Consider the following 21477-nt stretch of genomic DNA (forward strand, 5'->3'; position numbering starts at 1 on the left):
AGCAAGGGGCACCATCTGGCATGGAAACATTTTTCTTGCCCACAGCGATTGTAAAGCCTAAGGCTGGAATGTCAGATTTTAGTCCTGAGTTTTCTAGCTTTAACCAGTTTGTATCACGCACATTCTTAGTATGTCATTTTAAACAGTTTTGAAAGAGCTTTTAATTAAACAGTTACTTAATACATGTCATCACTGTATTTACTGGAGGACTAAAGAGGTTTTCTAGTTCAGTTTTGATTGCTCAAGCAAAGAATATACTGTAGAACTGTTTAGTGTAGTGTCCATGGCTGGCCACACAGTCATATTGAATTATTTCACCTCTATGGGCAACTGATGCCACTTACAGAAGTTTTTACTGGCAGCAATTTCAAATCAGCAAATAAAGCATAAAATTCATAATATATTAATAATATGGAGGCAATTTAGCAGCTCCATAGGTAGAGTGAATTTTGCACTTAAAACAGGTTTATGTTCCCTTGTATAAAAATGAAACCTCACATTCCCACCACAAATGCTTCAACCTACGGGGAAATTTTGATTGATGGAGCAGAGGAAAGTTCTTTAAGACTGGGGTATTTTTGGCACAGGACTTTTAAATTCCATGTCTCCAGAGATCAGGTTGAGCCCATGTCACTACCGATCCAAAGTTTACTGATGTAAATGGTAGTTTTTCTACTGGCTTCAGTGGGGTCTGGATCAGTCCGTTGGAGTAAAATGCAAGACCTCTCTGCAAAGCATTGCCACCACCCTGTTGGTGTCATTAGGCATAAATCTAGGTAACTAGGTAACTCGGGAGGGTGGAAGACCACAAGTGTCAATGAAGCCTTTCTGCACTAGGCCTGAATGAACCAAAGTTATTCCATGTCTAACCAAAGCCCGTCCATGTTTGAATTTTAATCGACCTAACAGGCCAGCAACAGAGAATGGTTATCAGTTGCAACACCTGTACCAGAAGGTAATAATGAGGCCTGCTATAATGAGGCCTGCTTGCTCCTGGCTAAGGGACAAAATAACAGATCAAAGAAAGTAAGACAAGATAACGGTTCACAGAAGAGTTACTAACGAGCTAGACTGGTTGCCGCCAAGTATGACTTAACCGTTTAATGTAATTGCAACTGCAATGAAAGGTGGGGGGAGAGGGGGAGTGGGGGGGAATAGAAGAGGCTTAGTTAAAGTTATGTATAAAAAGAGAAAAGCTGCCTGAAGTTGTGTGCTTGATTTGAGACGTGTCTGTCTCCTAGCATCCCGCTTTGAGATCTCAAATAAACGTTGTCTGCTTCTCCACCTTGGTGTGTTTATTGGAGCGAAGCACACCGGGCAACGAACCCCGCTGTTGCTGTCCTCGGGCACTCTGTGCCAGCAACAACCCCCTCAACAGAGAAGGCTATGAAAATGCCTACAGTATTTATCTCCCATTTCCCTAATTATCACCAGCACATCTCAAAGATCTCATCAGATGAAGGAAGACTTAAAATCATTTCTGCTTGAGAATCAGCAATTATTTCTTTTAATTACTGCATTTGGTGTCTAAATATTTTGGAGCTGAGCACATCACAAATGCCTAAGACAGATATAAAAATAGTTGTGCAATACACATTTTTAACAAACCTCTCATTTTGAAGTGATTTTAAAAATATCAAGGTTGGACCACTGAATAATGATTGGTTAATTTCAAGCAAGAAATCAAAATCAATGTTAGTTAAGCAAATGCAAAAAAAAATATTTAAAAAAAAAATTACTAAAAATTGCTAATTCTCCCATCTCTAAAATTTGATGATTAGTGGAAACCTTATAGTTCACATTTCTGCTCAAAGTAACTTTACCATCAAATTAAAAATCCCCTGCAGCTGTGAAATATTATTTCTCGTAGGCCCCAATTCTCCAGTTCATTGCATGTGGACAGATTGCTGAGCCTACACAGAGCCTCACTGACATCAAGCCCTTAATAAAACAGAGCTTCTATATACACTGTATATTACAGAATGGAGCAGAATAGATTTACTGCCATTTTTTTTGCTCAAGAAAATGCTACAGAATATATTTAGAACTTTTAGACTGAAAATATTTAAAGATTAGGGATATGGGGACATGGTTACAATGCAAATATTGACAAAAATTACAGCCGCACACACACACCACTAGACTATTCATTTTATGTTGCTACATGAAAATTCTTTTTGTGAAATAAATTCAGATAAGTTGGGGGTGGGGGTCAAGTGAAAAATATATTCAAGAAGGGACTTGTGAATGCTCTGAGGGGGGGAAAAAACAGTATTTCAAAAATATTTTAAGAGTTTCCTAAGTAAAAATTACTGGTTTATTCTAAACTTGCCACTTAATTTTATAAACAGATGTGCTACTTCCACCCCAATCATTGTTTTATTTATCCAGCTGACTTAATTCAAGTTTGTCTTACACAAAGCAAAAAGGAACACAATTGAAACTCCTATCCCAATTACAGGTTTCTTTGTTCTTACTTGTCTGCTCAGTACTACTGCCCAGAAGAACAATGCATATTTAAATCTCCAAATCCTGAAACGGAAGAGTGTCCTTCTGGAACACCATAATAGCTACAACAAACTGACTTGAGGCAAGAACAAAAAAAAAAATAAGATTAATAATCCAGAAAGCTCATCCATTCATTACTTTAATTTTAAATCTAACAGGCCAGGCCAGGCCCCACTGCATTCTCTATTTCCCTAGATAGCTGTAACTCTTGAGTACAAGTATAACTTCCCAAATACCATAGATACACAAGTTTTAAACCTTGAACAACAAAATAGGGGAGAAAGTAGAACTGAAGAACACCTCAGAACTCTGAATGGACAGCCAGAATTCCAAATGCACAGATATGAAATTGCTGGGCACAATGTAAGAACCTAGACTTCTGTCTTGACATCGAAAGCCCTCCATGGAATTGGCCCTCGCTACCGAGCAATTCCATAGGTGCAGTTTGATTTCTTTATTTTGTCGGTGGGAGGAGAGCTCCAGTCAGGCCAATGTGGCTGCATGTTTGGGGGTTGGGCAAAATCCATGCCTTGCAGTTTGGGGGAGGGGCAATGCCCCCACTAACCGCCGCCAAACTATATCCATGAGCAATTCCCTGTTCATCCACAACCATGACCTCTCTCAATAGCTGCATATCACAGGAACAATGAGACTATAGGGGGAGGATTGTGAATGAAAGAGGAGGACTTTTATTGGAGCTACATCTAGACTATACTATAGAACTCACTCTTCCAAGGCATAAGAATGACCAAGGACCGGACCAGACCACTTTCAAAACTAGATGAAAAACTCATTTTTTATTTAAAAACTTTTCACTAACACTCCTAGCCTGTGAACTAATCAAGCTATTCATCCTACAGAATAGGAAAGAAGGAAGAAACTGATGCTATTTCTAAAAACTTGAGAAGCACTTGAATGCTACAGCAAAGGGGTCATAAATATCTAGATAGAGTGGATTAAAAAAAATCTCTTATATCAAAAGAATATCTGCTAGATCATGGTAGTTAACAGTTATGGATTCAGTGATTCCTTTGTATAAATCATCACATTCTGCTTATTGACCTATATATATTTAGATAACATATATCAATGTTCAGCAACACCATTCTGTTACTAAAGTACCTTTTGTATTGAAGGTTACATCATAGTATAATATTTAAATCTGCAAAATGATTCAACTAACTTTCTCAACCATGAACATGAAGTGTTAAATATTTTCCTGGCTTTTCTTTTTGATGCAAGAATCTTTCTGCTTCTTCATTGTTATATAGAATCTTTGTTCCATCCATATTGCAATTTCACAGCTAAACATCAATAGGGTCATAAATATATAGGTTATGTAATAAAGATAGTCAAAGCAGCTGATAAAATTCTCTTACTGTTCATTTACAGCAGCTGGGAAGGCCTTGCCAAATGTTGCTTTACATAATAGGTCATGATGTTCTGACTGCATTAAGCTTTCTGATCACTTTTTTTTTTTATCTGCTACAGTTTTTGAACACTATATTTGATACACTGAAAACACCATCCAGTGGATTTAGAAGCAAGTCTTTTGATGCCCACACATATTTCAAAGGTTTAAAAGATTAAAATGTCAAAGAAGTCAGCCTTTTGTTCGTATGTTTGTACTTTTTGCATTTTGTGATACAGATACAACAGTGACTTTCAAATAATTTATCCTCCCTATTTTAGGTCCATAAAATCTTTGTCTCTGATAAAGTCACTTTTACATTTTAAAGCTTGTTTTGTTTAGACTATTTTGTTTGAACTGCATGCACACAGAAAAGTAAAACAGCATGCATATGAAAGGACTTTGCTGCAACAACTTTAAAGTGTATCCATTACCATTAAATCATACCCATTACCGTATCCATCCAAGACTAATTGTATTTTATCCTCCTAATTCTATCAAAGTCAAGTTGTAGTTCTTGACTAGTTTCAATAGATAATTATTTGTATTATTGTAAATTAGCAAGAAGCTTGGGGGTCTTAAGCATGGGTCAGATCCTTACTCAAATGAGTAGGCACACTGACAGTGTCTAGGGACTAGGAATCAGTTATGAACATCTAATTCAAATGGAGGAAAGACTTGCAGTGCTCTTCATTTATGCTGTATATTTTCATGATACAATAAAGCCCCAATCCTGTAGACACTTACGCACATAAGTAATGCTGGGAAGGTCAGTAGCCCCAGTGAGATCAACATACTCATGTGTGTAAAATTAAGCATGGCCTTGTTTGCAGGACTGAGGCCTACAGCTGCTACAAACACTTTATAAAAGAAAGCAGATACCAAATCAGACAATTACCACCTTTCCCCACCCCAAGTCATACAGTGGGTCCAGCTCAACAGCTAGTGACATCACAGTCTTGCATTAGTTAGTAATTGTTCATGGTAATGAGACCCCTCATATAGCGATGGTCTACCTTGTGCTCTAACAGATAAGAAAGCTAGAGCATGGGAGGCAGCTTGACTGGTAAATATTAGCAAGCTTCTAATCATTCAAAGTCTCACTGGAAAAGAAAGCTTACTAAGGAAACCACCAAATAATACACCCATCATTTGGCATTCTTAAGTCTACAATGAATATAGAAACTAGCACTTCCACTGTGCCACGATCCTTCTAATAGCTTCTTCCAAATCTTCAGTAGAACTAGTGGCAATCAGTTCTAATTTAGGCCTGGTATAAGTCAATAGTAAACTGAAATCAATTTAATTATACCTGGTTACATCAGGGCTGAGTTGGGTCCTGGACTTGGACCAGGCAGGGAGAGATTGAACATCTGTGACAGATGAGGAGTTTTGATTTTGTCAGAGCGTAGTAGAGCTGATCATCCAGGACCAGAAACCTTATAACCAAAGTCAGTCCTGTTGTTCGCCTCCTATAACAAAGTTACCATTTATATTGCAGTAGCTCCTGTGATTGCCAGTCATAGACCAGAACCCTACTGTACTAGGCATTGTGCAAATACATAAAGATTTTCCTTGTTCCAAGGAACTTAAAATACACTGCCAATAGGGAAAAAGTTGCCATGCAGCCTCTCCTCCATACTACATGTTGCAGAAAACATTAGGGGATAGTCTTCTTGATCACTTCTCCATGATCACACATACTACCACCTCCCATTAATCAAATAATGCCTCTGTGGCAACCCTAGCAATTGCTGGCCTGGAAAATTCATATTTGGAAGTAATTTATTTTCAGCTTTCTTAATGCAAGTTAGCAGGTGGCAACAAGGAGGCTAAGCCAACATCATGTGACTAGCAGGTGCGCTGCAGATCATGTACCATAGTTTAGAAACCAAATGTGTTAATGCAAATACTTAGAGCTTGAGTGCATTCATTTATAGACAGTTTACAAGCTCGAAGATTAATCACACCCCTACAACAATATCTCTCTTTAATTACTTGGATGAAGACGAGACAGAGGAATATTTAAAAATATTGTAAAATAAGAACTGCATCTGGTCCAAGACAAAAAAAAAAAGATGCCTCATCAATCAGCAATTAGATATGGGGAAGAGAGAAAGTGAACCTTCTCTTGCTGAACACAAAATAAATCTTAAGCAGCCCTTCAGAAACAAACCAGAAGCGTTTTCTCAAACCCCTCTTTACAAGCTCATCAGAGTTTTCTGACATTCAGTTTCATTCTTCTTGTTTACCTCTGATATTGACGTACACACCTGAGCTATGGTACTTTGCATACAACTGTACAGTCAAGCTTGCTTACAAAGTGAGGTTCACTTCATCATAGGCAGATGAAATATGACAGATAGGTTGGCTAATTGTCAAAAGTGAACTCAACTCACTTCTCCTCCTTCCCACTAAATGTATTATGATTGGAGCTGGATGAGTAGTACAAACATGTGTTATTTGCTTGAGTAAAAGCTTCAGCTTTGTTTCAGGTGCTATTTGTGAGCCCTTTCTCCTCTCTCCTCCTTACTTTCCACCAACATTCACTGGGATAAATTTTTGTGGCAAAATTTTTTAGACGGCCATTGTGAAAGGTTTGAGAGCCTGGGAGTCAGGCAATCAGGGAGCAGAAATATCATGCATCTTTAGATGACTGGTTACACAGGATGAATAGCAAATTACAAATAGAATATTCAAAACAAAAGCTCAGGACTGAAGTACCTTTCAATTAATTTTGAATAACCTCAGGTTTTTGTTTGAATTTTCTACAAACAGAAAAATTTGTTGAAAAAGAATAGCTTACAGACCTCTAATTATGAACCAGTATATTGCAACTCAGCAGTTATTTTTGTTAAAATTGGATGCAGTCTTCAGATATACGCATTATCAGGCAATTTTAGTTCAGGACAACTGTTCCTCTCTAGAGATTTTATACCCATTGTTATTTATTCTTGAAGATATCTACTACTTTAATGGGTGTGCTGAACAAAAAATTATCCTCTAGATTTTTTTCAAACTGATTTAGTAAAACAAATGATTACTTATAAATCAATTTTGTTTTTACTTTAAAAAGTAGTACAAGCATGTGGAGGGTGGAAGTTCCCTTATTTATCCAGAGAATAAGTAGAGCAGCCACACATACTTTCAAGTAATAGACATACTTTTGGCATTCTATCACATTCTAGAGGAACTACCTCCAAGGGCAAATCAACCTCCAGGGCCCAGAACTTCAAAGGCCCTGATTTCAACAGAAGTGAGGTGCCTAATTACCTTTCTAGATCTAGGCCCAAATGCCTATTTAGTCCTTGGCCTGTGAATCTGTTTGCAAGCCTACCAGCCACAAGACTTTTTGTAAAGTGAAAGCCTACCTGTTCCGTTTAAACTGAACTAAGATTTCCCACTCATACCATGTAGGTCAGCTGGCAGCTTTCAGGTGGCATCAATTTGGTGATTACTTAACCTATGCTGGATTCCAGCTGGCAACCTGTAGGAAATATGCTCTATATTCTATTACCAATCTCCTGAGCCATCCTGCCCCTATGTTGTTAGCATTCCGCTGAACTGACAATAAGGAGTTAGAGATTTGAAAAATTGTTTGCTTCATGTTGCAGCTCTTTTGCTCTCTTGAGTTGTTTAGAGAGGTTGCCTGAAGTGTATTATCAAATCAATTGCATAAGGACCTTTTATTTAAGGTCTCACAGAGCAGGGCTCCTCTCTGCAATACAGGCAAAATCTGCTGTCTACCATTCTAAAAAGTAAGTTTGCACACATTAGCTACTGTTATCTTCACTAGCACCAGTAAATGACTTGCTCTTTCCACTAGCTCTATAAGCTGTACTACATCTCTCATTATGGATGCGCTCCTGATCTCTGCAATATGAATGTTGTAGTTGTGATCAACTTGTCAGCATATGTAAACAGATTTCTTGATGACAGCATGTTTATTGTAATAAAGAAATAACGTGTCTGATAATGGAAAGGAAGAACAAAGCTTGCCAACTTGTTGTATTTAAGATTGATTATACATTACCAGACACCAACACACACAGGATCTAAGCTCCCTCTTAAATGACAGTGTTTTAAAGGGCTCCTGATGCCACATAGGAAAAATGTTTTTAGAAATTGTATTCGAAAACACTTCTGCTGATGTATTTATTTTCATATTTCTCTTTAGTTGCATTACTATGCACATCAGCATGAAAATGGAAATTTTGTTTCTTAAGCTTGTTGGTTTCTACTCAGAGCTCTTGACCTCCGAAGGCTCAAACATCTGACAATGTCACACTTTCAAATGGCTAAAAACCTCAAATGAAGACTGTAACCCCCTCTCCTGACAACCAAACCCAGATTCAGTATTTGGCAATACTTTGCAGTTACATACAGATAACAGCAGATCATTATGAATGGAAGTTTGTCTCTCAAATGAATACTGTAACTTGATTAAATGAGAGAAATGGCCAAGATGCTCCTACTGCTTAGTTTTTGCCTTATGTCATAAGGCTGTAAGTTTTACTCAACTTTTAGTCAGGCAAAACACCCACTGATATTAGTGATCATTCTCCCCCAAGTAAGAACTTCAGGATTTGCCCCATAATGATTAGTTTGTGACAGCACAAATGGTTGATGAGGAAGGGATTATAAAGTAAACTACAATGTTACAAGTTCAACTAAGAAGGTGCACATAAAAATCTTCCTATCAGGAACTGTTACAACAGAAATCATTTGGAAGAGTGGAGAAGAAGGTAGCAATACCTGTTGAGAAGCCTTCTCTTTTGGAGATAAGAGCATATTGGAGAGGAGACCACTGGTGGCCAGATATACGCAGCATACCCCTATATTGGGCTCCCTAGTCTTTCTATTTTCTATGCAGCAGACCTTTTCCCACCCAAAGCTTCATTAAGATTTTAATTTAAGAGTATCCGTTGAGATTAATAACACTTTTGTTCTCTTTTCTGTCTTGACACTCAGGGTCTGACTAATTTTAATCAACTGTAAAAGCAGCAAAGAATCCTGTGGCACCTTATAGACTAACAGACGTTTTGCAGGATGAGCTTTCGTGGGTGAATACCCACTTCGTCAGATGCAAGTAGTGGAAATTTCCAGGGGCAGGTATATATATGCAAGCAAGAAGCAAGCTAGAGATAACGGGGTTAGTTCAATCAGGGAGGATGAGGCCCTGTTCTAGCAGCAGAGGTGTGAAAACCAAGGGAGGAGAAACTGGTTCTGTAGTTGGCAAGCCATTCACAGTCAACTGTTAGTTGGAAATTAGACATCAATATACAAAACCATTCTGAATAAATCCACATACTATATACAACCCTTTCACATTGACATCTAAGATCCAAGTAGTCTACTACATGGCAAAGCCAATAAGAATCAGAATATATAAACTCAACACCTAATTGGCAATCCAGTTACCATACAAGATGTATTACATCTATGCACTGTGAAGGGGAAAGTGTGTTGTGCTACTTGTGAAATTTAGATATCCACTAACAGAGGAATGAGAAACTAGAAGCTCCCTATTTTCATACATATTCTGAAAATATATCTATATGCTGTTAAAAAAGGACAATGGTAAAGTTGACAGGCTTAAAATTAATCCTGGGTTTGTTTTGGTTCACAGCACTTACATTACATTTTTTCTAGTGAACAGGGAGAGAGAGGATACATGAACACTGGCTGTCACAGCCCTGAGTTCTTTATTGGTTTGCCCCATGGAGCAGCTCAATTTTCAGTTGTGATTAAGGAAACAGATTATTCAGATGGAGGGGGAAAAAAAACAACGATTCCAATTTCTTGCTCCTTAGACATGCTGCCTTGTTAAGATAAAGAATTAAATAAGCTGTATTCACAAAAGCAATAAAAAAATACCAGTGCATTTCCTTACAATTATTTCTTTCCAGTTTGCCTGGATACTGGACTATGTATTGCTCCATTTATGTGGATTTACAAACAAAAAGATAAAAGTAGATTAAAGCAGCAAGGCTTCCGAGCACATTACAGCAGCAATATACTGTTAACAGAACACATGCTGAATATTTCAAATGAACAAAGATTGTGTCAGTTGAGCAGTCTGGACAGTCTATTTACATGAAATTGCAATACTCATTTATTTTTCCAGGGTGGCTAATTACATAAAGGGTTACAATCATTACTTCCTAGAAGTCATCATCAAGTAAGTCAGCTACACTTGTTTTTATTCCAAATTCCAAATACGGTTTACAAGAAATACTGTATCATAATGGCTCCAATTGTTAATTCTTGTAAATATACTTATGTTTCTCATTAGAGAAAAAATGGCATTTTATGTAAAGTACATTTTCAGGTGGTCTTTTTTCTTTTCTTTTTTTAAATATACTATATTCAACAGCAATACCTTTCCACGGTCTACCCACTCACTACTATTTATGCATTTGTAGGGGGAAAAAAAAAATCAGGAAATTACAACTGAAACTCAAATAAACTATTAGTCATACAAGTTATAAACAAGAAAAAATCTCATTGAAAATGTATGTATGAATACCTGTTTCTAGACAATCCTGGTAGAACTCTTATGACAGAGAAAGGACAAGCTTCCATTATTTTCTCCCACTATCAAGATTGTAAAAAAACCCACAACCTCCAGAAGTCCCACAATTTAAGATATGCATGAGTACACATACTTGCTTTTTCCAGAGGAAGTCTAATCAAGGAATATTTGGGTATGTACCTACATATAGATAATGTAATGTAGCATAGAAATTTCCTCAGCATCATTTTGATATGGTCACCTGAGAGTAACAAAGCCATAAACTAATTATGCAGGTCATCCCAGCTCATACTGTTGATACCTTTTTATCGCAGTACATCATAATGCACTCTGTACGTGCCAAATTTTCTAAGAGAACTTTAAATGGAATCTCGCTAACAGAGCAGGAGCACTGTAAATCAGGTTGCCTTCACTTTAGGTAGGCCTTGGAGGAAGAAGAGCATTAATGTGTTTCAGAAATATCTACAAGTTAATCGAATGTAACTTTTCCCTATACAATGGTTATTTAGAGATCTAGTACCTCAGGATTTAGCAGGGCTAGACGCAAATACTTGGTACCTCCCCTTTCCAATCGGGTATAAAGTTCCCATTTCTAGTTCAAGTGGTCTGCAAGATACTTGACATTAAGCTTGTTACTACTCAAAGACAGATACCACCCACCTTCCACATTAGTGTGGTATCATTTTGGGTGGAAATGCCACATTTCTGGGAGAAAAAAGTTGAAATATCCTTGTCAGACTAGGGGGGAAGAGGGCAGAGATTTGCTTTCCTTTTTTAAAAGATAGCAGCTACTTGAAACTACTCAAGAGTATTAGAAGCAGTCCTGAAGCACACTGATTAGTGGGCAGGTTAAAAAGCAAGATAGATAATAAATTGCTGAGTTATGCAACAAGCAACATGGATATCACCAACATGTATCTGGTGGGTGTCTTTATATTTAGATGTTTTCCAAGAGTGACTGACTGACCTGACCACATTCCAGTTAGTTTTCACAAACTGAAGAATATATTAATTCATGAGGCATTGGGTGGCTCAGTGGATAAGTTTCAGGAAAAGAAAAGTTCTCTTTGGCTCAATAACGATGGAAGAGGAAAGCTGAAATACAGTATAAAAAAAATAATGTTCCTGATAAGGATACCCCTCTCAGGCTGTAGCATCATCTCTCAAGACAACCGATGGAAGCCCAATCACTACAGTCATTTAAAATGGGACTGAAGACATAACAAAAATGAACTATAGGGAATAATCCTTCATTGGCAGATGTATATTTGTCAACAATCTAGTCACATTAACTACTATAATGCTGAAGGGCCTACCAAGCATGGGGATGCATTATAGTAGGCACTGAACAGAGAAGCAAATGGTCCCTGCCTGAAGAGCTTACAATCTAAACAGACAAGACAGACAGGGTGAAGGAAGGGGTGTAACACAGAGTCAACAACGTGTTGGCAGAGAACGTCATTTTAGTGACACTTTTTAAATTGGGTTTAGCTAAATCAGTGTTTCTCAAACTGGGGTCGTCGCTTGTGTAGGGAAAACCCCTGGTATGCCAGGCCAGTTTGTTTACCTGCCCCGTCCGCTGGTCTGGCTGAGTGCAGCTAACACTCAGGGCCGGCCAGAGGATTCAGGGGGCCTGAGGCAGGGCCGGGTCTTCAGCGGCAATTCAGAGGCGGGTCCCTCTCAGAGGGAAAGACCTGCTGCCGAATTGGCGCCAAAGAATGAACCGGCAGCGGTAGTGCAGCCTAAGTGTCGCCGATCCCGGCTCCCCTCACCCCCACCGTTTGTACTCACCAGGCGGCACTCCGAGGCTTTGGCAGCACTTCAGCAGCGGGTCCTTCACTCACTCCGAGTCTTCCACTGCACTGAAGGGCCTGCCGCGGAAGAGCAGCTGAAAATCCAGAGCGGCTCGCAGGACCCCTGCGGGGCCCGAGGCAAATTGCCCCACTTGCTCCCCGCTCTGGGCAGCCCTGCTCCCACTGGCTGCGGTTCACTGCTGCAGGCCAATGGGAGCTGCTGGAAGCGGCTACCAGTAAATCCCTCGGCCCGCACCGCTTCCAGCAGCTCCCAGTGGCCTGCAGTGGTGAACCACGGCCAGTGGGAGCCGTGATCGGCCGGACCTTCGGATGGGGCAGGTAAACAAACTGACCCAGCCCGCCAGGGGCTTTCCCTACACAAGCAGCGAACCCAGTCTGAGAAACACTGAGATAAATGGAAAGAAAAAGGGAAGGGAAGAGGGGTAGGTACAGAATGAAGTCAAGGTGAAGACAAGTATCAGAACATCTGTTAGTCTATAAGGTGCCACAGGATTCTTTGCTGCTTCAAGGTGAAGACACTGAGGGAAGGGGGGGGTTTGAGCAAACAGCCAGTCAGCATAAGAAAAAAAAGAATCCAAGAATCCTGATACTGCAGTATGGTTATGCAAACTGATGAAAGAAGCTAGATTGTTCCTTGAAACCTGAGCAGTAAGGGTAGATTATTAGAAACTAATCTAGATTAAATACAAACTGAGTTAGCATTATTTCTACTCATAGGAGTGCAGGGGTCAGAGGTGGGCTACTGACATTCTGTTAATACAGCAACTTGCCATTGGTCCACTTGCACATGGCTTGGTGTGGCTATCCCCTACCACTGTGACCAGTCTTGTCCAACATGCAGATGTCACACTGCCAGCAGAGGGTCAACGCTAAAAGCCTGTATAAGGGTCAGCAGAGGATTTCTTGCTGTAGAGCAGGGGTGGGCAAACTTTTTGGCCTGAGGGCCACATCGGGGTTGCAAAACTGTATGGAGGGCCAGGTAGGGAAGGCAGTGCCTCCCCAAACAGCCTGGCCTCTGACCCCTATCCACCCCCTGCCCGCCCCCCTCAGAATCCCTGACCCATCCAACCCCCTCTGCTCCTTGTCTCCTAACCGCCCCCCTCCCAGGATCCCCCACCCCTAATCGCCCCTGGGACCCCACCCCCATCCAACCCCGCTCTGACCCCTATCCACACCCCGCCCTGTGACAGACCCCGGAACCCCATGCCTATCCAACCCCCAGTTTCCTGTCCCCTGACCCCTATCCACACCCCCATCCCCTGATCAGCCCCCCCAGGACTCCCACACTTATCCAACCCCCCACCCAGAACCTCCGCCCCCATCCAACCACTCCCTGTCCCTTGACTGCCCCCCCGGGACCCCTCCACCCCTTATCCAACCCCCAGCCCTGGCCCCCTTACCAAGCCGTTCAGAGCAGCATGTCTGGTAGCCGTGCCACCCGGCCAGAGCCAGACACACTGCAATGCTGCTCAGCTGGAGCACACAACCCTGCCACCCAGAGCGCTGCCAGCGTGGCTGTGGGGGAGGGGGACAGCAGGGGAGGGGCCGGGGGCTAGTCTCCCTGGCTGGGAGCTCGGGGCCGGGCAGAATGGTCCCGCGGCCCATAGTTTGCCCACCTCTGCTGTACAGTCTTCTCGCTGCTAGCCAACCTTTTCCAATGCTAACATCCATTACCACTGGAGCTGCTCTGATTGGCAAGGGAACCAGTATTCATGGAATCTGAAATTAATTTAAGGAAAACAAAGCAGAAAGATGAATTGAGAAGCCATTCCATCTGACCACAGAACCATTTCCGAGCTATCAGTCTGATGTTATTAGCAACTGATACTTTACTTCATAAAAAGTGACCAATAAAAAGATAATAGTAGGAAATTAAATGAACCTTAACATGATTTAGAACTTTACTATGCAATGCTGAAATATTGTGGAGAAAACACTTGGAAAGAACATCAGAAGAAACCATTGTACAGGATCCAAATTGCATTGGTTTCAGTGAGGTATGTGAGCACATTAAGAGGGAAGTTATATCTTTCACTATTAATGATTAAGTTGACAAAAGCCAATCACCATATTTAAGATAAGTAAAATAATAAATATTTAATTACACACACACAAAATAAATATATATATATATATAAATAAAAAACACACACACACACACACACACACACACACACAGGTAAGACCCGCCACATTCATGATTACTGGTTGTCTGTTCACATGTACTGAAGTGACCCAGATTCCATTCACTCCAAATGTCCATTGAAACACAAAAGATATGAAATGGAAAAAGGATGGTCTCATGGTTAAGATGCAGGACAGGGAGTCACATGTCCTGAGCCTATTCCTGACTCTGCCAAACAGATTTACTTTGTGACTTTGGCCAACCCACTTATCTTCTTTGTAACAGGGTTTTCCTATCTGTAAGGAGGCAAAATTCATTACATTTTTTTAAAAACATCTCAAAACCCTCAAGATGGAAGACCTTCATTTTTTAATATTTAAATTTACATTCAAATGATATTCTGAGTCTCCTGAACAGCTGCTTTGAACAGAAATAAAGGTTTATTTTTAAATGGAGGTCACAGGACAATAGTACAGATAAATCACAATCTAAAAGGTGTAAGAAAGGGCAAAGTATAAAGCCTATTGAAGTGCCCAATTACCAAAATGATAATTTTCAATTAGTTTTAATTAGTTTCTACTCTTGCTAGGTTTTTGTTGTTGTTGTTGTTTGGGGGTTTTTTTGTTCTTTTTTTTTTTTTTTTTGCAGATACAAGAAAGTTAAGGAAGTGTCCTGGATTGTACTTTGAAAGCCATGACAAATTCTTCCTGATGCCTTCCAGTTGAGAGAGAATCAATTTTTCCATTCATGGGAAATCCAAAATTTCAATTTTTTTCCTATTCCAGAATGGAAGAATGTCCCACAGATTTCAAGTTTCCAGCAAAATGAGAGTCAGAATTTATGGGTTTTTAAGGTCAATTGAAACAGTTTCAATTTTTTCTTTCTAGAGTTTGTCTGGGGGAATTTCAAAGAAAACTGGAAAAGGGTTATGTCATTATATCCCATTTAAAATGTTTTCAAAACAAAATGAATTTTGTCATGAGTTTTGGTTTTGAAACTATTTTATATTATAAAATATTGTAATATACAATAAAAAATTTTGAAATAAAAAACAAACATACATTTCAAAAATTTTCTTTGGAGAATTTGGATGTTTGGTTTTCATTCCAATTCAGAATGAAGCCAAATTTAAAATCCTTTGTGAAATGAAGCCTCCATCCTCTGCATAGCTCTAATATAATACGTAAATACAAAATTAAGTAGGAATAGAATGCTTTTATTTTCATTTCAAAATAAAATGTTTTGACCACACACACCACTTTTTTCAAATTTTCTTTCAAAACAAATTTTAATTCAAGCAGCATATTTCCACAAAATGTTTTGCTTTTGATGAATTGGCATTTTCCAACAGAGAAACGTTCTATTGGCAAGTTTCTAACCAGCTCCACTTCCAATCCTTAGTTAACATTAGACACATAGCTTCAAACATTCACCATCTCACAATAGAAGTGCTTGGATCAAGTAGTTAGTAAGCATGTTTCCTATTCACCCCAAGTGAATTTTACTTTGTGGAGAGCCAGTAAGGATATGTCTACACTGCAATTAAACACCCACGGCTTGCCTGTGTCAACTCACTCGGGCTTGGGCTATTGGGCTGTTTAATTGCAATGTAGACATTTGGGCCCCGGCTGGAGCCCGGGCTCTAGGACCCTTCCCGCTTGCTGGGTCCCAGGGCTTGAGATTGAGCCTGAGCCCAGATCTCTGCATCACAATTAAACAGCTCCATAGCCCAGTCCCATGAGCCCAAGTCAAATGATCCAGGCCAGCCACAGGTGTTTGTTTGCTGTTTAGACATACCCTAATAGGACTTAAAGGGTGCCTAGGCCTATTTTAAAGGCTTATAGGGAATTTAAGTGCTGCACGGGTGTTGCATCAGTCCTCTGCACAGGGCTCAAATTTTACATCCCTACTTGTAAAGGGTTTTGTTTTTTTTTAAACCAGACAAAGTCAGATGTTCAAAATCTCAGTAGCTGATCAGTCACCATACAAAAGATACCAATATAGACCCAAAGAGATATGTCCTACTATTTGTCTAACTCTCTGGGTTCCTCAGTAAATCCATCAAATTGGTCTTACTTTAAATTACCACATTAAGAACAGTGCCAGGAACCAGTTGGTCTCTGAATAAAAACAAGAGTCAGGCTGAAGTAGACAATCAAGTGAATGAGTACGTTTGAGCTTGAGAGTGCTACACATAATTCTCAGATAGGAAGGTATATTCATTCTCAGATGCTCCAGAGGGATAATAATACAGTTGACACAGCCAGAGGACATCTCAGTTGCTGAGCTAAATAGAACTTTCTCCTGTTTCTTTTAAAACATGTAATACTGTGTTAAACTGAAAATTGAGACATGTCTAGGACTTTTGAAGGTCAGTATTATGCTGTACCTTTATGTATTTTGCTCTAACACTACATAATTCTAGGTATCTCTGAGTGCATATCATTTTAGAAGGCTTTTTGCGCCCCAAACACCAAAAAAGCAGACAAGACTAGAGTTCTGAAATTTTACAATCAGATGACATCTCATAAGAGTATATATGAATTGTAGACTGAATGGTATATAAAGCAAGTATAAATGAACACAATTGGCCCCCTCTAAGTCTCTTCCTTCATTTTGATGAAATTAATTTAAGGAAGGTTCAAATCAGGTTGACAGACCATATTCAGAGTACTGTAGTTATTAATGATTTGAAGGACACAAGAATTCAAAATGAGCTTGACAAACAGGAGAATTGGTCTGTAATCCACAAGATGAAATTCTATAAAGACAAGTACAAAGTATTATACTTAGAAAGAAAAGAAAGAAAACAAATCAAATGCACAATTACAAAAATGGGAAATAACAGGGTAGGTGGTAGTACTGATAAAAAGGATCTGAGGGTTACAGTGGATCACGAATTGAATGAGAGTCAGCAATGTAATATAGTTGCAAAAAAAAAATAAAAAAAGGCTAATATTCTGGGCTGTATCAACGTAAGTGTTGCATGTGACACGCAAGGTAATTTCCCCCTAAACTGAGCACTTACAAAGGGAAGTTGTAGAACTCCTATCGTTGGAAGTTTTTAAGAGCAGGTTAGACAGACACCTGTCAGAGATGGTCTAGGTATACTTGGTCCTGCCTCAGTGCAAGGAACTGTACTAAATGAATTCTCAAGGTCCCTTCTATGATTCCAAGTCATTTCATTCAATTATCCAACAAGCAAGAGATCTGTAAGGCACATGCTCCACACTACCTTACCAATTTTAAGCTTGTCCTTAAGAACAACTGCCAAAAATTAATTTGAAATAAACTAAATCCTGAGAGCCCTCATAAAGGCTACTTAAATTAGAAAGTGACACAGCTAATCAGTTTAATAGAAGTATCTATTCTTAACAGCAAAGTTACAGTACAACCACCATTGCTCACTATATTCAAAAGTTTCACACTTCCAATGAACCACTCAATTTTAGGTTTATATGCAAGTGGCCTTTCTCCAACTATTCCCTACAAATTAAGGCCCCAACCTTGCAATCAGATCCAGCTAGGTCAAGCCTTGCACCTGGCATGGAACATCCTCAAAGTCACTGGGGCTGAGCATGGGTACAAGGGTCCACCCATGTGGCTCTAACTGTAAGATCAGGACCAAAGACTCTGTAGCCTGGCACTTGTTAGAGTTTAAGATTCTTATTTTAACTATTTTCTTTTTTCCACAAATGTGATAGTGTTATTCCTGGTGACAAAAGCAGTCTTTAAGAACAACACAAATCAGTAGCAGATCAAGTTTCTCATGGTGAGACGAGGGACCAGGTGAAACTGGAGTAGTATGTTCACATGCTCCACCCAGGAATGAAATGTACCCTTTGTATTTCTGTTAGTTTGTAATTCTCTCTGTATTTCTGAGGTTCTTGTATGAGTAGACTCACTCATTGTATAGGCAGTTCATACAACTAGAAAAGTATTGCAAGTAATAACTTTCAGCTCACATAAGCTAGAAACTAATTGGCACAATACCTAATAGAACTGACTCTTAGTCAAGGAATTAACAGCATAACAAGATATGTAAAGCAGGACACTGAAAATCTTCATTTCCATATGTGGCACCACCACATACACAAACACACTTTACTAGTGATGTATAATAGAAGCCCATTTGCTCCAATAACATATTCAGATAAATCTTGCAACTGGGTTTACAAAATGCATACGTTTTGAGTTGTCAAATTCTGGAAGTTATGGCTTTTGGGACTGCAGCATTTAGAGACCAGAATGATCCCTGGGTCACACCAAACTAATCAGCACAGGACCTTGGTGGGGGAAATGGACAAAAGATGCCAGCTTTGTGCATGCTATATTCCAGGGACTGCTCTAATCCCCATACCTCTAGGGCAGCTTTAATTTATGCTGATAGTAACAGTTCCCTAGGGGCCATAACACTAACCAGATATCATTGGAGGAAAAGGTGCTTGGGCCACGGCCCTTTTTCCCAGCATGCCTTGACACCTCTATGCTGGACAAGTGGCACAGAGCTGGCTTTGTTGATTTTACACTACCTGAAAGTTACCTTGCTGTCTAACTAGGGCACCTTTATAGTCCCTTTGGGTTTCTCCAGTGAAAAGAGACCATATTGGGGGTCAGGACCTGACCCTAGTTTGTTTGTTTGTAATTTGTGTTTATATTTGCTTATGTGACCTTTGAGATCTGTTGTGGCATTACACAAATATTCGGTTAGCATTAATTAAAGTGATGCCAGAATGGGGAAAACAGATTTCCTGTAATCTGGAATTAAATTGTTATATAGGTCTTTGAAAAAGAGGCTGATCACATCCACACGTCCAAGTGGATCTTTCTAAACAGCTTTGCTAAGGGCGTCATCACTTCAGCAGTGTCAAGACAACCGTTGTACACATTAAGAGACACCACAAGGGAACAATGTGAACAAATCAAAATTCCTAATACATTAGGTTTATAAATGCATTGTGAAGTCGTAGCAATTATAAAGGGGGACTGTAACGCCTGAGGAGACAGTTTATAACCAGATGCCTTCACTACCCCAGTCTTTGTTTTTAATGAAGTTAGCTAATAATAAGGGGGGAAGTGGGGAGAGCAGGCAGAGGAGGATCCTCCTTTCCTCAAAGCACAGTATCTTTTTAATTCTGCTAAACACTGTGCCTGTTTTCTTATTTCATCACAGTTGGTTGCCATGAAAATGCTGAAATTGTGATATCATAATCGTGATCTCATTGCAGGATCAAGTAAAAAGAGAAGATGAACTATGCAACTATTGATATTCTGTTGGATTTCATAAACAGTTGTGGGGTACTCTCTCCTCATTTTCCAAAGCCTTGTTTGGATCCACAGGCCCCAATCCTGAATACTTGGGGGGAATTTCTGCACCCACATAGCAGGGTTCCATGTGAGGGCAGGCTCTGCCCAGCATATCACGTAGCAGTTACTATTTGCTTAAATATTATCTTTATAATATAGACAGTGTTAAAGGCTTATGTAGCATTTTGAGCTGTTAAGACAAGTCTGTAGCTATCCATTGGAATACATATCCACTGGAGTAGTATAAGCATTTCATTGAACAGCACAAGTTGTCACCCACAGTGTCAGTATGGAAAGGAACCAATATGTATCAAGGAACATGCACACCCCCATGTCATTAATTTATTGTCCTCTGTTCCACAAAACATATTTTTACAAAAGAGATGGGTTTCCTTTCCTTTTGAATACTGAAGGTCTAAAGAATATTAGCAGCTAAACCGAGACTCCAGTTGCACTGCTCTCAGCACAGTACTTGGGTGTAAAAAATGTAGCTAATGTTGAAGCTGAAGCATTTATAATATTGAAGAGATCCATTTATTAATCAAGCTGCTACAGCACAACATACAAAGCAATCCTTGGGAAATACAGCTATGTGCATTATGAAGAGGGCAAGGCTTGCTATTGTCTTTCTTCAGTTTAACTGCCAAGCTTTTTAAAAGGTTACTAAACCTCACTGATTAATGAAAGGTGCATAATCTCAGCCAGACAGTTCATAAACATTCCAGCTGTAAATCAGACCCCCGCCCACGCTTCTCCAAACTGATTCCTGACAAATTATAAAGAGCGGCGTGAGCGGCGTCTGCCTTCCCCTATCTTAAATGACACTGCTAAGGGGAATTAAGTTCAGCAATCACTCCGGTGTTTGACGTGCAAATCCGGGCGTGTGAAATGGGTAGTGTGACTCCAGAATGACTCTGATCAGCATGTACAGTACAGCTCATCCAACTAAAACTCATCCTTTACCCTCCCCCTCCCTACTCATTGTGATCGCTCTGGATTTTGTGAGGAGCCTCAGAGGGAGCCCAAGTTAGGAACAGTGTCAGGCAGCAACAACAAACAAACAAAACAAAAAAAAAAGGGGGGGGGGATATTTCTCTCCCCTCCCCCCTCCATTCACATCCACTTACCTTTCACTTGACTTTCATACTCCGCTATAATCTCTTTGTCCTTTTTGAATCTGCTTGGTGTGGACATTATCCAGGCGGCGTTTCCCCGACGAGCTGGGTCAAATGGTCATAAAGCAGAGCCCCGCGGACGGCGAGGGGAGCGGCGCCCACACGCGCTAGCCCAGCAGCTGCAGGGCTGGGTCGGTGGCGACTAGACTAACCCTGGCGCGGGCACCATCTCCTCCAGCCACGGCAAAAAGAGCCCAGCCCCGGGGCCAAGGCGGGGTGGGGGGACCCGTTCCCTCTGCGCAGGGCTAGCGCCGAGCCCCGCTACTGCCCCGCACCGCTGTCATGTCTCCGCGCACCAGAGGAGGTGGGGTGGGGTGGGGCGGGGCGGACAAAGGGTAGGGGCGGCCGGGTCAGCTCCTCAGCAGCCCCGGGTTACTCCAGCGGCTGCCGCCGGCTGGGAGAGCAGCGAGCTGACTAGCCCGAGGCGACAGCACCGCGCGCCGCAACTCCCCAGCTCCGGGCCCAGGGCGGGGCGGCGTCCCTGGGGATAAAGTTCTCGCCTCCGGCGTGTCTCTCCCGCCCCCCTGCTGCTGCTGCTGCTGCCGCTGCCGCCGGCCTAGGGCAGGAACCCGGACTGCGTCTCCGCCGCCAGCCCACAGCCA

The 21477-nt window shown here is 40.6% G+C and overlaps 1 protein-coding gene across 2 annotated transcripts in view; it reads right to left on the reverse strand.

Annotated features, from left to right (window-relative positions):
* Positions 1-21242, reverse strand: part of SRGAP1 (SLIT-ROBO Rho GTPase activating protein 1) — a 242346-nt gene extending 221104 nt beyond the window's left edge. For both annotated transcript variants that reach the window (XM_039502442.1, XM_039502423.1), the window contains exon 1: positions 20828-21242. In XM_039502442.1, coding sequence (XP_039358376.1) covers positions 20828-20894 — 67 coding nt within the window. In that variant the 5' untranslated portion in view covers positions 20895-21242. The remainder of the gene's footprint in view (positions 1-20827) is intronic.
* Positions 21243-21477: the final 235 nt, after the last annotated feature.

Source organism: Mauremys reevesii, linkage group 1 (genome assembly GCF_016161935.1).
Source record: "Mauremys reevesii isolate NIE-2019 linkage group 1, ASM1616193v1, whole genome shotgun sequence".
Taxonomy (NCBI): Eukaryota; Metazoa; Chordata; order Testudines; family Geoemydidae; genus Mauremys; species Mauremys reevesii.